Genomic DNA, 25,960 nt, shown 5'->3' with positions numbered 1-25,960 from the left:
AGGGGTTGGTCTGGTCTGCCTGATATCTGAGGCCCTCCCTGGGTCTCAACTTACAAGATTCCATTATTCTGAATAAGTAATACTAATATCCTTTATCAATTTATCTTAAATATAGGTTCAGTGGTTTAAAGATGGTGTTGAAATTAAAAAAGGCAAAAAATATGACATCATATCTAAGGGAGCAGTGCGCATTCTTGTCATTAACAAATGTCTACTGGATGATGAAGCAGAATATTCCTGTGAAGTAAAGACAGCAAGAACTTCTGGCATGCTGACAGTGCTGGGTAAAAAATGAAGTCTTTCTTTGCAGAAGTATATGTGTTAGAAAAATCATAGCTACCAGTTTAACTCAATGTTTTTTCAATTCTCGTTGCAGAAGAAGAGGCTGTTTTTACGAAAAATCTTGCCAATGTTGATGTTAATGAAACAGATACTATAAAACTGGTTTGTGAAGTCTCCAAGCCTGGAGCAGAAGTGACTTGGTACAAAGGGGATGAAGAGATCATTGAAACAGGAAGATTTGAAATACTTACTGATGGACGAAAGAGAATCCTGATCATTCAGAATGCTCACCTGGAGGATGCTGGCAACTACAATTGCCGACTCCCAAGTTCTCGAACGGATGGCAAAGTCAAAGTACACGGTACAAACATTACAATCAATATTAACTTATTTTTAAAAAATTAATGTTTGTGGGATGTAAGGTACAAATGTGTAAGTTTTAATTATCTTCCAACTTTTTGTTTGCAGAACTTGCTGCTGAATTCATTTCAAAGCCTCAAAACCTTGAAATACTTGAGGGAGAAAAGGCTGAATTTGTCTGCACCATATCGAGGGAAAACTTTGAAGTCCAGTGGAAGAGGGATGATAAGACACTTGAATCTGGAGACAAATATGATGTTATTGCTGATGGCAAAAAAAGGATCCTGGTTGTTAAAGATGCCACATTACAAGATATGGGCACTTATGTAGTCATGGTTGGGGCTGCCAGAGCAGCAGCTCACTTAACAGTAATTGGTAAGTTTTTTCTTGCTTTCGGTGTTTACCTATGCCTGTACCTACTACTTTGGTCCTTCTTCATGCTATAAGATCTTGTTGGTTGCTTTCAGAAAAACTCAGGATTATAGTTCCTCTTAAGGACACACGTGTGAAGGAACAACAAGAAGCTGCCTTCCACTGTGAAGTCAATACTGAAGGTGCCAAAGCAAAATGGTTCAGAAATGAAGAAGCCATATTTGATAGTTCAAAATATATTGTCCTCCAAAAAGACCTAATCTACTCCCTGAGAATTAGAAATGCACAGTTAGATGACCAAGCCAACTATAATGTATCTCTGACCAACCACAGAGGTGAAAATGTTAAGAGTGCAGCCAATCTAATAGTAGAAGGTAAGTAATTTAGGGAACTAGAAATATTTTTTAAAATCAATACCTATTATGAAAGCAATTAAAATCAACATTATTCTTCTCCTTTAAAACAGAGGAAGACCTTAGGATTGTTGAACCTCTTAAGGATATTGAAACAATGGAGAAGAAATCTGTCACATTCTGGTGCAAGGTGAATCGTCTCAATGTAACACTGAAATGGACCAAAAATGGAGAAGAAGTGCCTCTTGACAACCGTGTTTTGTACAGAGTTGATAAGTATAAGCATTCTCTAATCATTAAAGACTGTGGCTTCCCAGATGAGGGGGAGTACACTGTCACTGCTGGACAAGATAAATCTGTTGCTGAGCTTCTCATCATAGAAGCACCTACAGAATTTGTGGAACACTTGGAAGACCAGACAGTCACTGAGTTTGATGATGCTGTCTTCTCCTGCCAGCTCTCCAGAGAGAAGGCAAATGTGAAATGGTATAGGAGTGGAAGAGAAATCAAAGAAGGCAAAAAGTAAGCAAGTGCTTCTTGTTCTCTACTTCTATAGCTGTATAAACACTATTGACATTTACTGGTCATTATGTAAGCTAAGTGATTATTCAATCTCTTCCTGTAGATACCAGTTTGAAAAAGATGGAAGTACACATAGACTCATCATAAAAGATTGCAGGCTAGACGATGAGTGTGAATATGCTTGCGGAGTAGAAGACAGGAAGTCTCGAGCTAGACTTTTTGTGGAAGGTGTGTATTAAGTGAAAGGACAATTCTGTAATCAGTTACCAAGTAAATAAACCATTAATCAGAATGCAAACGTATCTGTATTTATCTCACATTTTTCTTTTCAGAAATCCCTGTTGAGATTATCAGGCCTCCTCAAGATATCCTTGAAGCACCTGGTGCCGATGTTGTCTTTTTTGCTGAGCTCAACAAAGATAAGGTAGAAGTCCAGTGGCTAAGAAATAACATACTTGTTGTCCAGGGTGACAAACACCAGATGATGAGTGAAGGAAAGACACACAGGCTACAGATTTGTGATATTAAGCCCCGCGACCAAGGTGAATACAGATTTATTGCCAAAGACAAAGAAGCTAAAGCTAAGCTTGAACTGGCAGGTAAGTCCCCTTCTTTTATTTTAAAGTATCCTCACAGTATCACAGATTCTATGTAAATATCAAGTTTCACAGTTGATAAGGTTAATGCTTGTGAAAGTCTTTTATTGTTGCTAAGCCCTACATACCTGTTAACTATTCTAATTTCTCTTACTACAAAGTAAGCATCCTAAATAAGAAGAAATCGATAGCATTCAGCTTTGCATGCCAGAACCTTGGACCGTTCCTGGCACATGATAGCTGTTTATTCATTTCTAAAATTTGTCATCTCAAAGTTCTATTGATTCCTAGAATTAAACTATTGCCCTGAAAGTCTTCTCAGCAAACCCAGACTTGAAGACAGCCCCATTCCACTTTCTAAACCCTTTTAGGGCCTCTTGGGCTGGTTCTGATCCTGACCCAAACTTCTAAGATGGCATGATGGGTTGTCATTATGAAAAAGCCATTAGTGTACCTCTTTTACATAAGAAAAGCTTGTCTGGTTTATCTTGAACTACGTATGTGATATTCTATTCAAAATCAGTGTTTTACACTATACTGGATCCTCTGTTATTATTTTTAGCAAAGAATGGAGGTTTTTTTTATATTATACCATCCTCAATCTTCTACCCTCTAGATGCTGATAATTTACAAAATAAGCTGTAAGAATGCTGATTCAGTTAGTGCTCTCTGCTGTAAATTTATTGTGACATACTTTCAAGCTTATGAAACTAGTACTTGCTAATAAATGTATAGTAAAGAACCTGTGCTGTAACTTGAGTACAACAAATAACTCAAAAGCATTCACACGGTATTTTTCTCACTAGCTGCACCTAGAATCAAGACTGGCGATCAAGACCTTGTAGTTGATGTTGGCCAGCCTCTTACAATGGTGGTGCCATATGATGCCTACCCAAAAGCAGAAGCTGAGTGGTTTAAAGAAAATGAAGCTTTATCTTCAAAAACTGTTGATACTACAGCCGAACAAACATCTTTCAAAATTTTAGAAGCCAAGAAAGGAGACAGAGGAAGGTATAAAATTGTGCTTCAGAATAAATATGGAAAAGCAGAAGGATTCATCAATTTACAAGTTATTGGTAAGCCTTTGAGTCACTTGGACTTAATTGTTAAAGCACAACAAAAGGTGTGGTAACACACTAAAAATTCTTTTACATGTGAATTTCAGATGTTCCTGGGCCGGTACGTAACTTAGAAGTGACAGAAACGTTTGATGGTGAAGTAAGCCTAGCTTGGGAAGAGCCATTAACTGATGGTGGAAGCAAAATCATAGGTTACGTTGTTGAAAGACGTGACGTCAAGAGAAAGACCTGGGTTCTGGCCACTGACCGTGCAGACAGTTGTGAGTTTACCGTCACTGGACTACAAAAAGGAGGAGTTGAGTACCTGTTCCGTGTAAGTGCAAGAAACAGAGTTGGCACTGGCGAGCCAGCAGAAACCAACAATCCTGTAGAAGCAAGGAGTAAATATGGTAAGAACTTTTAAAGTAAACTTCAAATTAGCTTGTCTTTGCTTTTAAGCCTGATATAACCCAAATCCCATATTTTCTTCCTCTGTGATGAAATCCAGATGTTCCAGGCCCTCCACTGAATGTAGCCATCACTGATATAAATAGATTTGGTGTCTCACTGACCTGGGAACCACCAGAGTACGATGGAGGTGCCGTGATCACAAACTATGTCATTGAATTAAGGGACAAGACTTCTATCAGGTGGGACACTGCCATGACAGTAAGAGCTGAAGACCTGTCTGCAACTGTCACTGATGTGGCTGAAGGTCAGGAGTATAGTTTCCGAGTCAGAGCCCAAAACCGAATTGGAGTCGGAAAACCAAGTGCAGCCACACCCTTTGTCAAAGTTGCAGATCCAATTGGTAAGCCTGTTGAAAAGAAGTAATTATTTCATGAAATCCAGAAATTAGACTTAACAAGTAAAATAAATCAACTTACAGTTAATAAAAAGGTAGAATATCAGAAAGTTTGATACAAATCATAGAAACCCAGGTTATGACTACTTTTATTCATTGAATTGAGTAAGCCTATTACTTTAATGAGAATGGTAGGATTGATGGCAGCATTGTTTCAGAAAATTATCATTAAATTAAAAGATATGCTTCAATTCTTTCTTTGATTCCAGAGAGACCAAGTCCTCCTGTCAATCTTAGTTCCTCAGACCAGACTCAGTCATCAGTTCAGCTCACATGGGAACCTCCTTTGAAAGATGGAGGGAGCCCAATATTGGGCTATATAATTGAGCGATGTGAAGAAGGAAAAGACGATTGGATTCGTTGCAACAAGAAACTTGTCCCTAAACTGACTTACAAGGTATGGTATTTGCATCTAAAAGAAAATATTCAGTGTATGCTCATGGACTTTAAACTTACATTTTTTTTTACAAATATTGATTCATAATTTTAGGTTACTGGATTGCAAAAAGGAAATAAATATTTATATAGAGTATCTGCAGAAAATGAAGCTGGTGTTTCAGATCCATCTGAAATTCTTGGTCCTCTAACGGCTGATGATGCATTTGGTAAATGGAGATTTTCTTTTTAGATATGTGAACAGCACATAGTTACTTTGGGGTACCAGGGACTTAAATTTAGAACTGGAAACTCATTAATTTTTCTTTCTTGGCAGTTGAACCAACAATGGATTTAAGTGCATTTAAAGATGGTCTGGAAGTTATTGTCCCACATCCCATCACAATCCTGGTTCCCAGTACAGGCTATCCAAGGCCAACAGCAACCTGGTCTTTTGGAGATACGGTACTAGAAGCAGGGGACCGTGTGAAAATGAAGACCATAACAGCCTATGCTGAACTTGTTATTTCTCCAAGTGAACGTCCAGACAAGGGCATTTATACACTGAAATTAGAAAATCCTGTGAAAGCAATTACTGGTGAAATTAACGTCAATGTAATTGGTAAGGAACTAAACTTTTATTATCTAAGGGAAACAGTATTAATAAATATTTGTCAAGCCATTAATAATATTAACTTCTGACTGCATTTATTTTTCAGCTCGCCCAAGTGCACCCAAAGAACTGAAATTTGGTGATATAACCAGAGACTCAGTACATTTGACATGGGAACCACCAGATGATGATGGAGGCAGTCCACTAACCGGATACGTTGTTGAAAAACGAGAAGTCAGCCGGAAAACATGGACTAAAGTGAGTTTTGAGCAGCGATGTACCCACTCCAGAAAAGAGAGTGGGGAAAATCCTAGAATGATGGGATGCCATGCAAAGTTTATAGGTGCCACATATTTTATCTTTATCTCACTGAAAAGGTACCAACAACTTTTTAAAACAATGTTTGAGGCTAATGCTACCTGAGGTAGATCAACCAAGATTTCCTATAATTGCCTTATTTTGTGAGCCTAACCAAATTTTCAGCTAGGTTTGTTAAACAGCAAAATAAAACATACCTGCTTTCTTGGTACCGGATATGTACAGGGTGCCCCCGTTATGCTGCAAACATTCTAAGGGGAGTGCTTAACTCCCTCGTCATGGTTCTTCCCACACCACTGGAGGATGTTAATGGGCCTAGTATGCCATTCTTGCCTCCTCCAATTCTACTGGTTACTGTTCTTTACCCTGATTTAAAAATCACATTTTTAACAACCAAACTGGTAGAATCAACATCTTGTTTGCTATCTTTTTAATGTGTACAAACTAAGAAACAGCTTCATCTTATACTAAGGGTCAAATATTATGTCTTTTATTTTGCAAATTTCCTTAAATGTGAAGTTAATATCTGAATAATCCTTCAATGTTTGAAACAACTTTCATAGGAGAAGTATTTTGGTTTGGGGAAAGTCTTTTTGAGAAATAACTAATTAACTATCTCTTTGTTCCAGGTTATGGACTTGGTGACTGACCTAGAATTCACAGTTCCTGATCTTGTTCAAGGGAAAGAATATTTATTTAAAGTCTGTGCTTGTAACAAGTGTGGTCCTGGGGAACCTGCCTATACTGATGAGCCTGTAAACATGTCAGCTCCTGCAAGTGAGTGCATTCTTGGTGATTCCTTACTTACCTTAATATTATCTGTTTTTGCTTTTAGCCTTGGAGGTAAAGTTGTGGGGAAAAGCCAGGGGTTGTCAATAAGGAGATAATTACATAAGTGTCCCTATCTAAGACTGACTGTCTCTTTAAAATGTTACAGCGGTACCTGACCCCCCAGAGAATGTTAAATGGAGAGATCGATCAGCCAAGAGCATCTTTCTAACATGGGATCCACCTAAATATGATGGTGGTTCACGCATCAAAGGATATATAGTTGAAAAATGTCCACGTGGTTCTGATAAATGGGTTGCCTGTGGAGAACCAGTTGCAGAAACAAAGTAGGTTTTCATTAGTTAACAGTATTGAAGCAATCCAGAGTTAATTTAAAGAATACTGTGATTACAGGGATAAGAATTTCAGAAAGATTATGAATATTACACAGTGGAACAGATTATATACATGGGGGTCAAATATTCTATTTTGTTTTCCAACAGAATGGAAGTGACAGGTCTGGAAGAAGGCCAGTGGTATTCCTACCGTGTGAAGGCCTTGAACAGGCAGGGTGTGAGCAAACCGAGCAAACCCACTGATGAAATCCAGGCTGTGGATACACAGGGTATTTATTTTTGGCTTTTGTTTTATTTGCCAGGCCTCTGACTTCAATTCTACTTGAACTTGCTAATACCATAAATAATCTTTTCCAATTCAGAGGCTCCAGAAATTTTCCTTGATGTAAAACTCCTTGCTGGTCTCACTGTAAAAGCCGGAACTAAGATTGAACTTCCTGCCACAGTAACTGGAAAGCCTGAACCTAAAATAACTTGGACAAAGGCTGATAAGCTTCTGAAACAGGACAAAAGAATCTCCATTGAAAATGTTCCTAAAAAATCCACAGTGACTATCCTCGACAGTAAAAGAAGCGACACTGGCACATACATCATCGAGGCTGTAAATGTCTGTGGTCGGGCCACTGCGGTGGTGGAAGTGAATGTTTTAGGTAAGGGAGGCTCTCATTTTAAAAACGAATGAACTCACTTCAACTACATTTTTTTAAATTCAATTTTATTGAGATATATTCACATACCATAAATCATTCAAAGTGTACAACAGTTGTTCACCATACTATCATATAGTTGTGCGTTCATCACCCCAGTCTATTTTCTGAGCATTTTCCTTGTACCAGAAAAAGTGAAAAGAATAATAAAAAATAAAAGTTAAGAAGAACACCCAACACACCCCCCCCCTCCCACCCTATTTTTCATTTAGTTTTTTGTCCCCATTTTTCTACTCATCCATCCATACACCGGATAAAGGGAGGTTGATCCATAAGGCTTTCACAATTACGGCCACCTCTTGGAAGCTAGATTGACAGTCATCTTCAAGAGTCAAGGCTACTGGGTTGCAGTTTGATAGTTTCAGGTATTTACTTCTAGCTATTCCAGTGCATTAAAACCTAAAAAGAGTTATCTATATAGTGCATAAAAATGCCCACCAGAGTGACCTCTTGACTCCATTTGGAATCTCTCAGCCACTGAAACTTTATTTTGTTTCATTTCACATCCCCCTTTTGGTCAAGAAGATGTCCTCAATCCCATGATGTTGGGTCCAGATTCATCCCTGGGAGTCATATCCCGCATTGCCAGGGAGATTTACACCCCTGGGAGTCAGATCCCATGTAGGAGGGAGGGCAGTGAGTTCATCCACCGAGTTGGCTTAGCTAGAGAGGGCCACATCTAACTTCAGCTACTTATTAAAATAAAACATGGTTAAAAACAACAACAACAACATTTTTTCTGCATGTGTAATGTCATCCACAGATAAACCTGGACCACCAGCTGCTTTTGACATCACAGATGTGACCAATGAGTCGTGTCTTCTAACATGGAACCCACCACGAGATGATGGAGGATCTAAGATCACAAACTATGTTGTGGAGAGAAGAGCAACTGACAGTGATGTGTGGCACAAGCTCTCTTCAACTGTCAAGGACACAAATTTTAAGGCAACCAAATTAACACCCAATAAAGAATACCTCTTCAGAGTTGCTGCAGAAAATATGTATGGTGTTGGCGAGCCAGTTCAGGCCAGTCCAATAACAGCCAAATATCCATTTGGTAGGTTTCTCATTTATCCTTTGACCAAAAGAAAAAAGCTCCCGAAAACAAAACAAACAAAAACCTAGATGCTGTGTCAAATTTGGATTTAGGTGTTATATATATATATATATATACGACATATAATACTTTATATCATAATCCTGCTATAGATACACCTGGACCTCCAACTCGCCTAGAACCTTCGGATATAACTAAAGATGCAGTGACTCTCACATGGTGTGAGCCAGATGATGATGGCGGCAGTCCAATCACTGGATACTGGCTGGAAAGATTAGACCCTGATACTGATAAATGGGTTAGATGCAATAAAATGCCAGTAAAGGATACAACATACAGGTATGCCCAAAATTTCCATTAAGATGTTAAAAGAGGACTGTATTCAAATTTTCATTCTTTAGCATTCCTTTTGATTACACATGATTATATATTATTATGACATTTTAAAAATTATTTTTACTTATGTTTTCAATTACCATATAATTTAAAAAGAGAGATAAATTCCATTCAAGGACACATTTTTAATATACTATAAAATATTAACTTTCTGGAAGTTTCAAAGTGTTTGGTCCTCCAGTACGTTATGATAATCATCATTATAGACATTATTATTAAATTGATAATACTTGGCCAAATTCAAGATGTGTGATGGTTAAAAGGAAATTTTAAATTCATGTTGAAATATGTTCAGTTAAATTTCTAAATCAGTTTTCCAAAATTCAAGATTATTAGCCTCTTCTATGTAAAATAAACATAGGTTTCTGCTTCTTATGGTGTTAAATATGCATTTTTCCCCCTAATTTAGAGTGAAAGGTCTCACCAATAAGAAAAAGTACAGATTCCGTGTGTTGGCTGAAAACCTTGCTGGACCTGGAAAACCAAGTAAAATAACTGAACCGATCTTAATAAAGGACCCCATAGGTATTATTAATATAATTTTCTGAAGTTATTTTGATACTTATATTAACTCTTTTTCACAAACCTAAATAATAATTTAATTTGTTTGCAGATCCTCCATGGCCCCCAGGCAAACCAACTGTGAAAGATGTAGGCAAAACATCATTAGTATTGAATTGGACAAAGCCAGAACATGATGGAGGGGCAAAGATTGAGTCTTATGTCATTGAAATGCTGAAGACTGGGACAGAAGACTGGGTCAGAGTGGCCGAAGGGGTTCCCACCACGCAGCACTTGCTCCAAGGGCTCATGGAAGGGCAGGAATACTCATTCCGAGTTAGAGCTGTGAACAAGGCTGGGGAAAGTGAACCCAGCGAACCCAGTGACCCTGTGCTTTGCCGGGAGAAGCTCTGTAAGTCGCTGTTGATGTTTTGGGTATATAAATTATTCTAAAGTATATCCAAGAACTACAATATGAGAAAATACAGAAAAAACAAAAGAAAACAAAACAAAAAAACCTCATTACTGTATTCTTTTTTCCTTGCTATACTATTTCCTAATTGCTACCTGAGCACTTAGTGAAGACTGAATATTGGGAATAACACATTGAATTTGTTTTTCTTTCTATCAGATCCTCCATCACCACCTCGCTGGCTTGAAGTTATTAATATCACGAAAAACACAGCAGACTTAAAATGGACAGTTCCTGAGAAAGATGGCGGGTCCCCTATCACCAACTACATTGTGGAAAAGAGAGACGTAAGGCGAAAAGGCTGGCAAACAGTGGACACAACTGTCAAGGACACCAAGTGCACAGTAACTCCACTGACAGAGGGCTCTTTATATGTGTTCCGAGTTGCTGCAGAAAATGCCATAGGACAAAGTGACTACTGTGAAATTGAGGACTCTGTCCTGGCCAAAGACACCTTTAGTATGCTCTCTAACTTAATCTTTGTAACATCATTTATAGCAATTATCACTTTTCCCTCTGGTTTTTATAATCATTGAATATTGTGCTTTCAGCCACCCCTGGACCACCCTATAACCTGGCGGTGGTTGATGTGACTAAGCGACATGTTGACCTCAAGTGGGAGCCCCCTAAAAATGATGGCGGAAGACCAATACAGAGGTAGTATTTGAATTAATTCATAAAGAATAATATACATTCAGCTGCAAAGTCTTTACTTAGATTGTTTCGTTCATGCTAATGAATTGTTTGTTGTTTAAATAGATATATCATTGAGAAGAAAGAAAAGTTAGGTACCCGATGGGTGAAAGCTGGAAAGACATCAGGACCTGACTGTAAATTCAGAGTAACTGATGTCATTGAAGGAACAGAGGTCCAGTTTCAGGTTCGGGCAGAAAATGAAGCTGGAGTTGGTCACCCCAGTGAACCGACGGAAATCCTGTCAATTGAAGATCCAACAAGTAAGTAGTGCTGATTATACAAAAGATATTGTCTGGAGTTTGATAAAGGAGACTGTGGATGTGAACGTTTCACTCTCTTCTCAGGTCCTCCTTCACCTCCCCTTGACCTACATGTAACTGATGCTGGGAGAAAGCACATTGCCATTGCTTGGAAACCTCCAGAGAAAGATGGTGGAAGTCCAATTATAGGATACCATGTTGAAATGTGCCCAGTAGGCACTGAGAAATGGATGAGAGTTAATTCTCGCCCAATAAAAGACTTGAAATTCAAGGTTGAAGAAGGTGTTGTTCCTGACAAAGAGTATGTTCTGAGAGTGAGAGCTGTCAATGCTATTGGTGTTAGTGAGCCATCTGAAATCTCCGAAAATGTGGTTGCCAAAGACCCAGACTGTAAGAACACAGTTTCTTTTAGAGTTAATGAAATAGGCTTTATTCATGCCTTGCATGTTGACATACTCTTTTGTCCCCTTTTGGATTATATCTTACAGGCAAGCCAACAATTGATCTGGAGACTCATGACATTGTTGTTATTGAAGGTGAAAAATTAAGCATTCCTGTTCCCTTCAGAGCTGTCCCAGTGCCAACCGTTAGTTGGCACAAAGATGGCAAAGAAGTTAAAGCAAGTGACAGATTAACTATGAAGAGCGATCACATCTCTGCCCACCTTGAAGTTCCCAAGAGTGTCCGTGCAGATGCTGGAGTTTATACTATTACACTGGAGAATAAGCTTGGATCAGCAACTGCTTCAATCAATGTCAAAGTCATAGGTAATCATTCTCTGATGGAACAACAGACATTCTTCACATGTTGGGAAAATTCATTCATTTCACGGTGTTAGTAGAACTGTCTGCACAATGTCCTTTCAGGTTTCTTTCTATTTGAGAAGTAAAGCAATTCTAAAAAGATGAAATTATTAAACTCTGATTGATACACTTCAGTTTAATTATTTGCCTGTGAAGTACTAATTTAAATAAGAAATATAACATGCACAAAGAATATTGAAATGACTGATGTTCATTTCTTAATTGTATAAATTCACATTTTTCCCAGTTCTTAATTAGGGGTAGTAACATTTTCTGCAACGTCACCCCGGGTGGATTTGGAAATTTGTGGAGGCATTTTTGCTTGACACAAACACTGGTGGAGATGCTTCTGACATTTCGTAGTTGGGGGCCAAGGATGCTAAATGCTCTGCAATGTGAGGGACACACTGGCACATCAAAGATTATCCACCCAAAATGCAAATAGCCCCACTTTGAGAAAAACTGTGCTATTAATATGCTGATTTTTCAGGATTACAATAATAATTATCAATTTTATTTGTAATAGGCCTGCCTGGACCATGCAAAGATATAAAGGCAAGTGACGTGACCAAGAGTTCTTGTAAGTTAACCTGGGAACCTCCAGAATATGATGGTGGAAGCCCAATTCTTCATTATGTCCTGGAACGCAGAGAAGCTGGGAGGAGGACATATATACCAGTCATGTCTGGTGAGAACAGACTGTCTTGGACCGTAAAGGATCTGATACCAAATGGTGAATACTTCTTTCGTGTTAAGGCAGTCAACAAGATTGGTGGAGGTGAATATATTGAACTGAAAAATCCAATCATTGCTGAAGATCCAAAACGTAAGTTTTGCCATGCATGGAGTATAGTTAGCAATTAATAGGCAATTTTTTGTGCTAAGAAGGTAGGTTTCCCTGAATTAACAGCTTTCTCTTGTTCTTCAGAACCCCCTGATCCACCTGTAGATGTTGAGGTTCATAACCCTACAGCTAAGGCAATGACTATTACATGGAAGCCACCTTTGTACGATGGAGGGAGCAAGATAATGGGTTACATCATAGAGAAGATTGCTAAGGGTGAAGACAAATGGAAAAGATGCAATGAACACCTGGTACCAGTCCTGACCTATACAGCAAAAGGGCTTGAGGAGGGAAAGGAGTACCAATTCCGTGTGCGAGCAGAAAATGCTGCTGGGATTAGTGAACCTTCTCGGGCCACTCCTCCAACCAAAGCTGTAGATCCTATAGGTAAGTTTTTGTTTAATGGAATTTCCACTTTCCCATTGTAAAGTTAATGAGAATGATGTTTTGTCAGATATCTTAATCAGAATTTAAAATAATTATTATTTTCAATCATGACAGATGCTCCAAAAGTCATTCTGAGAACAAGCTTAGAAGTAAAACGAGGTGATGAAATATCACTTGATGCAACTGTTTCTGGATCACCTTACCCAACTATAACATGGTTAAAGGATGAAAAAGTTATTATACCAGAGGAAATTAAGAAGCGACCAGCACCAGTATTTAGGAGGAAAAAGGGTGAAGTTCAAGAAGAAGAACCATTTGTCCTGTCTCTGACAGAGCGTTTGAGTATCGACAACAGTAAACAAGGAGAATCTCAGCTACGTGTCCGAGATTCTCTCCGACCTGACCATGGTCTGTATATGATCAAAGTTGAAAATGACCATGGTCTTGCAAAAGCTCCTTGTACTGTCAGTGTGTTAGGTAAGTACTTAAAATTACATTTTTTATTTTGAGAAAGTCCATATAAGAGTTTTAGTTAAAATCAGGCACCTTGTATAAAGTAAAAATAAGGAGTTTCAGGGTGAATTTAAAGAATGGGAAACGAAATAGCTTCAACAAGTTTTCCCCAGTCCCATTTTATCTCCTGCCATATTAAAAGAAATTAGCTGATCTTGTTTAAGACCCCCAAGTATCCTAAATTATTAGCTAATATGATCTAAAGATAGAGAGATGTAGGAAAAACATCACAGTAACATCATACTAAGGAACACACTTAACATTTACCCTTTTCCCATAGCAACCATTTCTACACAATTCTTTAATCATTGCTTTCTTTTGAAATATTAGATACACCAGGACCGCCAATCAATTTTGTATTTGAAGATATTAGAAAGAACTCAGTCCTCTGTAAATGGGAACCACCACTTGATGATGGTGGCAGTGAAATCATAAACTACACTTTGGAAAAGAAAGACAAGACAAAACCTGACTCAGAATGGATTCTTATCACCTCAACACTTAGACATTGCAAATATTCAGTGACAAAGTTGATTGAAGGAAAAGAGTACCTCTTCCGTGTAAGGGCTGAAAATAGGTTTGGGCCTGGACCACCATGTGTTTCAAAGCCGCTTATAGCTAAAGATCCATTTGGTAAGGTTCCTTTAGCATCTTAAACTTTGCCTTTTTACCATATGCTTTGGCATATACAAGGGAATTAATTCAAATATATTGTGGGGTTTTTTTTATCAGAACCACCTGATGCACCTGATAAGCCCATTGTGGAAGATGTTACCAGCAACAGTATGCTGGTGAAATGGAATGAACCAAATGATAATGGAAGCCCCATCTTGGGTTACTGGCTTGAAAAGCGTGAGGTTAATAGTACACACTGGACTCGTGTCAACAGAGACCTTCTGAATTCTTTGAAAACCAAAGTAGAAGGCCTACTAGAAGGACTCACCTACGTCTTCAGGGTGTGTGCTGAAAATGCAGCTGGACCTGGAAAGTTCAGTCCACCTTCAGATCCCAGAACAGCAAGTGATCCAATCTGTAAGTAATTCCTTAAGAGGAAAGTGGGAGAGAATAAGCTACTGTATGTTTTAAAACCGTTGAGTTTTGATTTGTGTATCTTCATTCATTCTAGCTCCACCTGGGCCTCCTGTCCCAAGAGTTACTGACACAAGTTCTACAAGTATTGAACTGGAATGGGAACCTCCAGCTTTCAATGGTGGTGGGGAAATTATTGGCTACTTTGTTGATAAGCAACTGGTTGGCACAAATGAATGGTCACGCTGCACAGAGAAGATGATCAAGGTCCGTCAGTACACTGTCAAAGAAGTCCGAGAGGGTGCTGATTATAAACTCCGTGTGAGTGCTGTCAATGCCGCAGGTGAAGGACCACCTGGAGAAACACAACCTGTTACTGTGGCAGAACCGCAAGGTAATTAAAAATTATTTTAATAAAATTATGGGTATTTTTCCAGTATTGGACTATTCTTTTTTTCATCTTTCTTAGGCTAATGTATGACTGTTTTCTTTCAACAGAACCTCCTACTGTAGAACTGGATGTTTCTGTCAAGGGCGGAATACAAATAATGGCTGGGAAGACTCTTAGAATTCCAGCTGTGGTCACTGGTCGTCCTGTACCTACGAAAGTATGGACCATAGAAGAAGGAGAGCTGGATAAAGACCGTGTTGTCATAGAGAATGTTGGAACCAAATCTGAACTAATTATCAAGGAAGCATTGAGAAAAGATCATGGCAGATATGTGATTACAGCTACTAATATCTGTGGTTCCAAATTTGCAGCAGCCCGGGTAGAAGTTTTTGGTAAGGAGTGTTGCACAGATTTTCATAGGATTTTCACAAGTGATACTATCTTATCACATTGACATATTTCTTTGATGTTTTATTTTTTTCAGATGTCCCTGGCCCAGTTCTTGATTTAAAACCTGTTGTAACAAATAGAAAAATGTGTCTGCTTAACTGGTCTGATCCAGCTGATGATGGCGGAAGTGAAATCACGGGCTTTATTATTGAAAGAAAAGACGCCAAGATGCATACTTGGAGACAACCAATAGAAACCGAGAGGTCTAAATGTGACATCACAGGTCTCATTGAGGGACAAGAATATATGTTCCGCGTTATTGCCAAGAACAAGTTTGGCTGTGGCCCTCCTGTTGAAATAGGACCGATTCTTGCAGTTGATCCGCTAGGTAAAAGAGAAGTATTTCATTGTGTTTATAAGATAAATACTGTTTGCTTCTAGTTATACCACTTATTTGCTGAGCTTTATGACTTCAAACTCCCCATAGTCTCGAGAGCTATCGCAAGAGAGTAATAAGAGAAATAGATCAAATAATTATTAGCAAGTTTAAGGATACCATATTTGCTATAATTTAATGTAATTTTTGGCTCTAAACATATCAACTGTGCATGGTTCTGTATACTGAAAAACTTGAATCTATTAGAGCTTAGCAATAATCTAGAAATAGTTTAGAAGTATTAAATCTTTCTAATAGAATATGGCTTTTTTTAACTTATTAAATTAGTAAGTAGTTGAAGAGAGTTCATTGTTTTTCTAAGAAAGATAACTGCCTTAATATAAATGCCTTAGTCTTCCTCTACCTTCAAGTAGTCCCTGCCTTGGGAGGACAGAGAGATCCCAAACCAGGAAAAGCCACCAAAGTTTAGAAAACTAACCAGAGGAAATCTCCCCGAAACTAAAACAAAACACCGATCCAAGAAAGCAAAAGACTTGGAGGAAGAAAGCCCCAAGAGACAGGAGTTATTCCTCCACCAACACCCCCAGGAGAATAAAGAAAGATATTAACTCTTATACCACTGTTATAGACCATCTTAGATTTTCCACCATACATCAAGCTGTGCCAGAGGCATCAGAACAGAGCTGGGCTTCCATTTCAAAACTCTGCTTCTGTTTGCTGTAACAGTCAACAAGCATGGTTTGGATCTCGTTTCACCATTCAAAGCTTACTCTTTTGGTTCTGTCCTTCAGAACACACAACTACAGAAGCATCAAATAAATTGTATTTCTAACACATTCCCCTTTTTCTTCTTTTATTAGAGAAGTTGTAGCTTTACAGAAAAATCATGCATAAAAGACAGAGTTCCCAAATACCACCCTATGGTTAACACCTTGCATTAGACCACCACGTTTTCAACACATACTTGAGGCAACATGATTCAAGATGTGTACAAATAGACATATCTACTTTCTTTTAATAAAAGAAGAAATGCTTTGTTTTCGGCTTGTCATACAAAGAACAATTTCAGCTTATTGTGATTAGAAGTGCATTTGGATTAGAAGCTAATTAGAATTTTTGTTTTTTTAACCTCTGCCACTGGGAAAGCTCAGATGTTAAAAAACAAAAATGTTAAATATAAAAAAGCATATATACCCTCAATTTATTTTTTTCGAAATGGAGATACATTTATGAAATTTATTGCAGTTGTTTCCCGCACCCAATTGAATAACCAGTTATTTTAACTAGCAGTTCTATTTACATTCTCAAGGTGACAATGTTCAGTAACTATTAGAAGCTAAACTGTTAAAGTCTCCATTTTTATAAAAATAGTGAAGATGTTTCTCAACAAAATTTAACCTTGTAAATGGCACATAATTCTAAAAATGAAAACAGTTGCAAAGGGCATAAAGTGCAGCTGCCTTACATGTAGCAAAATATGCAAACAAAATAGATTCAAGTTATTTCCAGAACAATGTTTCAATATTCGTACTACAAATTCCAGAGTAAACCACAATGATTTAATGGTAGGATTTGCAGAAACAGAACAATCTTAGCAGAAAAAGAATACATTCTTGACCTTGGGTCTAGGCACAAAGTCTAAGACTTATAATTCTCTCCCCGGCAACACCCCCCACCCCCTGCCACCAAATGATTTAAAGACATCAGTACCCAGTACCATGGCAGACCTCATCTGTGCTTCAGTGAGCCCACATGGGAACTCCATATCCCTACCTGTAGAGCATCACAATGGGGATAGGGGAAGAAGGGTTTCGACTATTTCCCTATGGATTATGGTCAACCCTTGAATATCTACTGAGGAATGGAGGTGGGGGAGGGGAGAGTAATAAACAGGATGACAGACATTTCAAATTCTCGTGACCCTAGCGTCAACAGAACAGAACTTGGTTATCTAGTTGAAAGTGACAGCACTCCCAGGACTTCATGGATCACCTGCTGGCCTCGGGTCTGGATTCCTCTTGCTTGCTCTGGCTGCCCAAAGCCAGAGCCACCTCCTCATTCCAAGCCTGTCAAGGAGGCTTTTGTCAAGGGAATGTCAAAATATAAGATGTTAGGAGCCAATGGCTTCCATCCCCCACCCTACATCTTTAGGGCCCTACATCTTTAGACCAGCACCAGCTTGGGCTCTAACCGTAGACTTTGTTCTTGGTGAATTTCTGCAAGGTTGGGATAAGATGGAGGAGCTACCCTAAAAGTACTGCTTGACCAGCCATGCTGCTTGTCCACTCCCCTGCTAAAGGCAGAGAGCAGGTGCTGGGAAAATAAAGTCACAAAGGGGAACATGGAATTCACTGTGTAGACGCCAGTCTCAGCACAGGCATCTCAGTCTTTGCTCTGAAACCTACAAAACATACTGAAACAACACAACTAAGTCCCCACTCTGAGTAGGTTAGAAGAAGGCCTCTGTAATGCAGTTCCCAAGGGAGATACAGAGAAGATTGGAGGGAGGCCTTCTCCTCCAGGACAGGTAGTATAAAGCCCTCGGGACTTGGACAGTGAGTACTCAGGAGTGAAATACTGCCTGGGTCTGAGCTGCAAATGATACAGAGAACAGACAGGTTTGGGGCTCCCTCTGGTACTAGGGGCAGAGATCTCCTAAAGATGGTTTTATGCCTCACTTAACAGGAGTTTCAGAGGCCTCAGAGCCTCTGAATAGTTTAGCCAGGCCTCTCACCAGACTTGGAGCCCACTCCTGGCTCTCATCTTTTCTGTTTACCAAACTTAGCAGCTTACAAGGGTCAAAAGGGTGAGGGACAGTGTCTTTCACTCATTGTTTAGATTATTTAAGGAGGGCTATCCTCAAATTTAGGGTGATGATTATCTCCTCAAGGGTCTAGGATTTTATGTTTTGTTTTTAAACAAGGCTGTACAAGGCAAGTCCAACTTCAAATTCTTTAAAAAACACAATCATCTGTCATAGATTTCAGAGTATATAAAAGAGTCCTTACGTAAGAAAATAGACTACTAAAGGAGAAAGGTTTTAAGTCATATTAAAAATAGGCAAGCTTATGCTTTCCTTAGCATGTATAGCAAGATTTTCCTAATACCTTTTTATGTTTCTTTGAATAAAAAGTACTTAACTTCAGCGTGTGTGTACATTCAAAATAAAAAATAAAAAGCACAAGTTGTCACTAAATTTGTGGAACTCTATGATCGAATTCCCCAAATTGTCAGGGGAGCGAGGGCTTTTTGTAAACAGCTGAGAGTAGACATTGACATGGGTCATCCTTGAAAAGCTGGACTCTGTATTTGGATGTTTCTCAGGCAAGGTGGACACTGGGCAATTCCACTTCAGTTTTTGAGGTGTTGTGAGAAAGGCTACACTATCACCATCCTGATTTAGAGTCCTTTGAAGTATCCAGGTTGGGGGCTAGGGTAATCTTTTTCTCCTGAAGAGGCACTGTGATCATCACTGTTCTCTAACACCCCCGCAGCAGCTGGGAGGGGGCGCCATGTGTGCTTCCGAATCTGAGCTTGCTCTGAGAGCAGCTGCAGGACCCCTCAATTTATTTTTAATCAACAATCTCGACTGTCAAGTTTTTCTAAGAAAATGTCTGTGTATATGAATGCCAATAATTCTCATAACTGACATGTTTTGGGAAAAATTTTGAAGATGGATGTGAGGGTATATTAAAGAGAAATCTATTTTTCATATAATTAATTTGCAGTGAAATATTAGTTTATGGACCAATATTTACCAGGTGCTTGTTGTTTCCATCTGTCTCTGGTTAAAGGTCCTCCAACATCTCCTGAGAGGCTCACATATACAGAAAGGACAAAGTCCACTATCACCCTTGACTGGAAAGAGCCCCGCAGTGATGGTGGCAGTCCCATCCAAGGGTATATCATTGAAAAACGGCGTCATGACAAACCTGACTTTGAAAGAGTTAACAAGCAACTCTGCCCAACCACATCTTTTCTGGTTGAAAATCTTGACGAACACCAAATGTATGAGTTCCGTGTCAAAGCGGTCAATGCAATTGGTGAAAGTGAACCATCCCTGCCTCTTAATGTAGTCATACAAGATGATGAAGGTATGGAATCTGAATACACTAATAATTTTAATGCACTTTGCAGTGCTGCCTTATCCCATAGGTTGGGCAAGCATCCTTATGACTGCTGTTTTTCTTTCTTCTCTCTTTGTAGTGCCTCCAACTATTAAGTTGCGCCTGGCTGTTCGAGGAGACACTATCAAAGTTAAGGCAGGAGAGCCTGTTAACATCCCTGCAGATGTGACTGGCCTTCCAATGCCTAAGATTGAGTGGTCCAAGAATGAAACTGTGATTGAAAAGCCCACGGATGCACTGAAGATAACCAAGGAAGAAGTATCCCGAAGCGAAGCAAAGACTGAGCTTAGCATTCCCAAAGCGGTCCGGGAGGACAAAGGTGTTTACACAGTTACTGCTTCCAATCGCCTTGGCTCAGTGTTCCGAAATGTTCATGTTGAGGTATATGGTAAGTATACCATATACCTTTTTACTTTTCTTATATCAAAGATAAAACCAGTGTCTCAGAAATGTCTTCTCAATCTCCTTTCTTGGTCCTTTCCAGACCGCCCATCCCCTCCAAGAAACCTTGCTGTTACTGACATTAAAGCTGAATCTTGCTACTTGACATGGGATGCCCCTCTGGATAATGGGGGCAGTGAAATCACCCATTATGTCATTGATAAACGTGATGCAAGTAGGAAGAAAAGTGAATGGGAAGAAGTCACCAGCACTGCTGTAGAGAGAAAATATGGGGTAAACTCTTCTTAATATTTTATTATACACATTAAAAGGACATGACTCTGATTTAATACTATTCTAATTTAAGCTTGGAATTAATGATTAAACTCAAAACCACACACAAAAAGCTGTTACTTTGTTACTATAGTTCTTGGGACCATGCACATAAGACTACTTAGTAAATACTGCTTGATATGCATATATTCTTTTACTTGATAGAGCCACTAATAGGTACAGTAAATTCATATATTTCTATTTGTTTTCCTTTTTCTGTCTTCTCCGTGTTTTGAGTCTGTGTATTTATTTATTTTTATAGTCACCCCTACCAAATTAAGTTGAGTTTTAAAATGAGAGAAAATCAACAAAAGTATATCCTTTTTAAGAAATTACTATTCATCTCATTTCTAGATTTGGAAACTTATTCCCAATGGTCAATATGAGTTCCGAGTTAGGGCAGTGAATAAATATGGAACCAGTGATGAGTGCAAATCAGATAAAGTTGTCATTCAAGATCCTTATCGCCTTCCTGGACCTCCTGGAAAACCAAAAGTTTTGGAACGTACCAAAGGATCAATGCTAGTGAGCTGGACTCCTCCTTTGGACAATGGCGGCTCTCCAATTACTGGCTACTGGCTGGAGAAGAGAGAGGAGGGAGGTGCCTACTGGTCACGTGTTAGCCGAGCGCCAATTACCAAACTGGGATTGAAAACTGTGGAATTTAATGTTCCACGTTTGATTGAAGGCATAAAATACCAGTTTAGAGCAATGGCAATAAACGCTGCAGGAATTGGCCCTCCGAGTGAACCATCAGATCCAGCTCTCGCAAGCGATCCCATATGTAAGTATCCTTCCATTTGGGGGACTCATTTCTAAGGGACAAAATTGTTGAATGGATAATCTTGCTCTTAAATTTCTTCTATTTTTCTAGGCCAAATTATTTTATTTCCTTAAGTAAAACAGTTCATCATATTCACATAGACTATCAGAAGCATGTATATGTGTACATATGTGTGTGTACATATATATAAATAATTATACTCATTTTAAACTCTTGATTAAACCTAGTATTTTATGAGGAATTAACAATATTAAAGACTCAGAACTGTAAACTCCTCTATGATTCTATACCTTAAATAAGCCTCTGTCTCACCAGATACTGTGGAAATTATCTCCCCACTAAATGAACAGATCTTCCAGTAGGAGTTCAACAACAACAAAAAAATGTTAACTTTTCCGTAATATTTATTGAACCAAGATATAAAATTCTCAGGCACAGTCTGTGAGGTCAAATGAAAGACAAAAATTCTTCTAAAAGATCTATGAACAGATTAAAATACTATGGCCTTAATGACTAATTCTATATGCTATATAACAGAAGTGATTAGATTATAGAAAAAAATCAACTATTGGTTAAAATGACTTAAGCTATTCTAAATTCTATATGGAATATAGATTTAAAGAGATAGTCACTATTCATTCAGCAAACTAGTATGGTGCTATGTATAAGGAACTCTGCTAGGCACTGGAGGGGAAAGAGCTATGATTAAAAAGACAAACAGAGTAAAAGAATGTCTGCAATTGTAAAGCAGTCTCAGAAATATAAAGGAGTAAAGAATTGTTATGTGATTATTATAGATACTGCCCTTGCCCCTAAAGAGCATTAAGATTAATGCTAAGGACGAAATCAATTTTTAATTTTCATTTTATGGGAACTTAGGTTATGAGTTTTCAGTGGACAATACTGTAGAATCTCATCCAAGGAATCTTAAAAGTAAAGTAATTTTTCACCAACCATCAGTAAATTGAATATAGGTCTCTCTGGAGATAGTGAGTAGTCTTTCTAGTCCCAGCTAGTTGTTTGCTTTGTTTTTGCATTAATACTAAATGAAAATAGATTGCTTCCTTTACTTCTCTTCGCCAGAAGGTAATTTATTCTCTTTTAGCCTTCCTATTTTAATAACTTAAAATAAAATATGATAATGCATAATAAAAGATTCTTATGGTACAGAAGTCTAGCATTCCACTCAAAATTTGATGTGTATTTTTTTATTGTTACTATTATTAGACCCACCTGGACCACCTTCTTGCCCAGAGGTCAAAGATAAAACAAAGTCAAGCATTTCACTAGCATGGAAACCTCCAGCCAAAGACGGTGGCAGTCCAATCAAAGGATATATTGTAGAAATGCAAGAAGAAGGTACTACTGACTGGAAAAGAGTAAATGAACCAGACAAACTTCTTACTACCTGTGAATGTGTAGTGCCTAACTTGAAAGAACTCAGGAAGTACAGATTCAGAGTGAAAGCTGTCAATGAAGCAGGTGAATCTGAACCAAGTGATACAACTGGAGAGATTCCTGCCACTGATATTCAAGGTATTTGTGCTCATTCCGTTTATGTATTCATCTTTTGACCTTATTATGAAATTGATTATTTTACTGAAGATGTGTTGATTACTTTTTTTTGAAAAAAGTAAGCTAAATGCTATTATATTATTCGTGGTATTGCAGAGGCACCAGAAGTTTTCATTGACATCGGAGCACAGGACTCTCTGGTTTGTAAAGCTGGCTCACAGATTAGGATTCCCGCTGTCATCAAAGGACGCCCAACACCAAAGTCATCTTGGGACTTTGACGGAAAGGCAAAGAAGGCAATGAAGGTAAGAGAATTACATTTTTCACAATGTTTTGAACATAACTGACAGCACTGAAATATACATCTCCATGTGGTTAAAGGGGAAACGTTAGGTTAGGTACTAGAATAAATTAAAAAAAAAAATCCATGGAACAGCACAACACAGTGAACCCTAAGACAAACCATGGACTATAGTTAAGAGTACAATTATAAAAGTGTGCTTTCACCAGTTGTAACAAATGTATCCTACAAATGCAGGGTGTTAATAATAGGGTGGTAGATAGGAGTCCTGTATTTTATGCATGCTAGTTCTGTAAACCTGCAGCTTCTCTAATTTAAAAAAAAAAGTAAATTACATTTTTCAGCATATCCATTGAATCACTATAAAGAGTATTTACACTCAATTGATTATCTTCTTTTCTAATAGGATGGAATTCATGATATACCTGAAGATGCACAGGTAAAAAAAATTGAAATAATTCAGAATATTGTTGACTCCATTACTGATATTATTTCATTCAATGGATGACTACTATTTTCTTTGTACAGCTGGAGACTGCTGAAAACTCATCAGTAATTATTATTCCTGAGTGTAAACGATCTCATTCAGGCAAATACAGCATTACAGCCAAGAATAAAGCAGGACAGAAGACTGCAAATTGTAGAGTTAAAGTCATGGGTAAGAAAGACTTGAAAAATTGCTATGGAATTAGAGCAAACTCTTTTTTAAACATCTCAGGAACACTGTTTATGTTGTGATTTGCACCCAACAGATGTACCAGGGCCACCCAAAGATCTGAAAGTCAGTGACATCACAAGGGGTAGTTGTAAACTTACATGGAAGATGCCAGATGATGATGGAGGAGACAGGATCAAAGGCTATGTGATCGAGAAGAAGACTATTGATGGGAAAGCCTGGACTAAAGTCAATCCAAGCTGTGGAAGCACCACATTTGTAGTTCCAGATCTCATCTCCGAACAGCAGTATTTCTTCCGTGTGCGTGCAGAAAACCGTTTTGGTATTGGGGCACCTGCAGAAACTATTCAGAGGACCACTGCTAGAGATCCAATATGTAAGTTTTTAAAAGCTAAATGTAAAATATCTTCTCAAAAATGAAATACATTGTTTTAAACAATGCTTAATACTTCCTTTAATTATTTTTAAAGTTCCTCCTGATCCCCCTATTAAACTCAAGATTGGCCTCGTAACAAAGGACACAGTACATCTGTCATGGAAACCCCCAAAGAATGATGGGGGGTCCCCTGTCACCCACTATATTGTTGAGTGCCTTGAATGGGACCCTACTGGGACAAAGAAAGAAGCATGGAAACAGTGCAATAAGCGCGATGTGGAAGATTTGCAGTTTACCGTTGAAGACCTCAAAGAGGGTGGGCAGTATGAATTCAGAGTCAAAGCAGTCAACGCCGCAGGAGTCAGCAAACCATCAGCCACTGTTGGCCCTGTGACTGTCAAAGACCAGACATGTGCGTACCAGTGTTGTTGAAAGAGAATGTTCCATTTACGACTGTCTTCCTAGATTTTTAACAGTAGTCCAAAATAAAGAGAGATCTATTTGCACACTTGGAAGCTACCAAGGATTAAGCACGGACACAGGCACTTTACTCAAGTGCTCATTCCCCCAGCTTCCACAAAATTAGCAAATTTTCTAATTTTATAAATATTTAGAAATAGCAAATTTTCTAGGATTACCTGTTCCCTATGTAAAGGAGCTGATGTTTGTAATTTCCTTACTATAAAAAGGAAATTAAATACCTTACTATGGTAGGCTGTTTTGCTTATCAGAAGTTAAAGCAATTTGTCTGCATGCTCCTCAAAAGGGGCAGAAACCAGTCATTTGCTTAGCAACTGCTGAGACCTGTTTATCTTCACAATCGAGTTTCTTCTTCTCTATTTGAGAAACATATATATCCATCTTAATTGGTAAAGTAAACATACATGATGGTAATAATTCTTCCTCTAATTATTGGTTCCATCACTACTTCTGTGTATTTAGTTGTCTCTTCTTAGCTTAGGAGGGCTGTGGTCACTACCCCCTGTGCATATTCTATTAAACTTGTGGAAAATGGAAAATTGCTTTGCCTCTTCTAGCAGTTACATTCCTCAAAAGGAGAATTCACCTCAGAGTGAATATCGTGGGCCCCCCCAAATATCATGACAGATCTTCCATGCCTGGGCTACTACAATCTTCATTTCTCTCTGCCTTTAGGCAGAAAATGCATGTGCATAATGATACCAGATAAGGGAAATGCAATACCTGATACATAGCCACATGTAGATCCAATAAAGAATGACCACATGTATCTGCTCCCCAGAATGGTGTAATAGTGTTGAAGACAGACCCATTCTATGTATTTGGCTGGGCTACAAAGCCTGAATATAGGAGGTCCAAATAGTTTTACAGTGACTGTGAGTTTTACTTTCTGTCCTTTAATGACATTTTTCTAATGATAACTTTTTTTTTTTTTTTTAATTCTAGGCCCACCATCAATTGATCTAAAAGAATTCATGGAGGTTGAAGAAGGAACTGATGTTAACATTGTGGCCAAAATTAAAGGTGTGCCATTCCCTACACTAACCTGGTTTAAAGCACCTCCAAAGAAGCCTGATGACAAAGAACCTGTTCTCTATGACACCCATGTCAACAAACTTGTGGTAGATGATACTTGTACCTTAGTTATTCCACAGTCTCGCAGGAGTGACACTGGCTTATATACCATCACAGCCGTAAATAATCTGGGAACAGCATCAAAGGAGATGAGACTGAATGTTCTTGGTAAATATTGCGTGGTTTAGCTAAAACTATGTTTTTCTATCCATAAGTCATATTTGGCTTT

The 25,960-nt window shown here is 38.4% G+C and overlaps 1 protein-coding gene across 1 annotated transcript in view; it reads left to right on the top strand.

Moving 5' to 3' along the window:
- TTN (titin) overlaps nt 1–25,960 on the top strand; it is a 272,725-nt gene that overhangs the window by 175,757 nt on the left and 71,008 nt on the right. Inside the window, 46 exon segments of the mRNA XM_037850412.1 lie at nt 116–284; nt 377–643; nt 751–1,017; nt 1,110–1,388; nt 1,481–1,889; nt 1,993–2,117; nt 2,222–2,488; nt 3,292–3,561; nt 3,651–3,953; nt 4,052–4,354; nt 4,618–4,805; nt 4,899–5,013; nt 5,121–5,405; nt 5,503–5,654; nt 6,344–6,491; nt 6,652–6,829; nt 6,986–7,107; nt 7,201–7,488; nt 8,309–8,605; nt 8,758–8,944; nt 9,411–9,526; nt 9,615–9,914; nt 10,134–10,433; nt 10,526–10,631; nt 10,734–10,930; nt 11,015–11,320; nt 11,419–11,697; nt 12,260–12,559; nt 12,662–12,964; nt 13,079–13,441; nt 13,808–14,110; nt 14,210–14,509; nt 14,604–14,900; nt 15,005–15,289; nt 15,382–15,675; nt 19,479–19,778; nt 19,891–20,199; nt 20,296–20,486; nt 20,880–21,309; nt 22,537–22,845; nt 22,981–23,129; nt 23,532–23,564; nt 23,654–23,783; nt 23,878–24,177; nt 24,272–24,589; nt 25,603–25,899. Of these exon segments, the coding sequence (XP_037706340.1) occupies nt 116–284; nt 377–643; nt 751–1,017; nt 1,110–1,388; nt 1,481–1,889; nt 1,993–2,117; nt 2,222–2,488; nt 3,292–3,561; nt 3,651–3,953; nt 4,052–4,354; nt 4,618–4,805; nt 4,899–5,013; nt 5,121–5,405; nt 5,503–5,654; nt 6,344–6,491; nt 6,652–6,829; nt 6,986–7,107; nt 7,201–7,488; nt 8,309–8,605; nt 8,758–8,944; nt 9,411–9,526; nt 9,615–9,914; nt 10,134–10,433; nt 10,526–10,631; nt 10,734–10,930; nt 11,015–11,320; nt 11,419–11,697; nt 12,260–12,559; nt 12,662–12,964; nt 13,079–13,441; nt 13,808–14,110; nt 14,210–14,509; nt 14,604–14,900; nt 15,005–15,289; nt 15,382–15,675; nt 19,479–19,778; nt 19,891–20,199; nt 20,296–20,486; nt 20,880–21,309; nt 22,537–22,845; nt 22,981–23,129; nt 23,532–23,564; nt 23,654–23,783; nt 23,878–24,177; nt 24,272–24,589; nt 25,603–25,899 (11,434 nt within the window).

This window comes from Choloepus didactylus, chromosome 9 (assembly GCF_015220235.1).
Source record: "Choloepus didactylus isolate mChoDid1 chromosome 9, mChoDid1.pri, whole genome shotgun sequence".
Classification (NCBI taxonomy): domain Eukaryota; kingdom Metazoa; phylum Chordata; class Mammalia; order Pilosa; family Megalonychidae; genus Choloepus; species Choloepus didactylus.
Note: the sequence above shows the minus strand (reverse complement) of the source record. Positions and strands in the feature narration are given on the sequence as shown.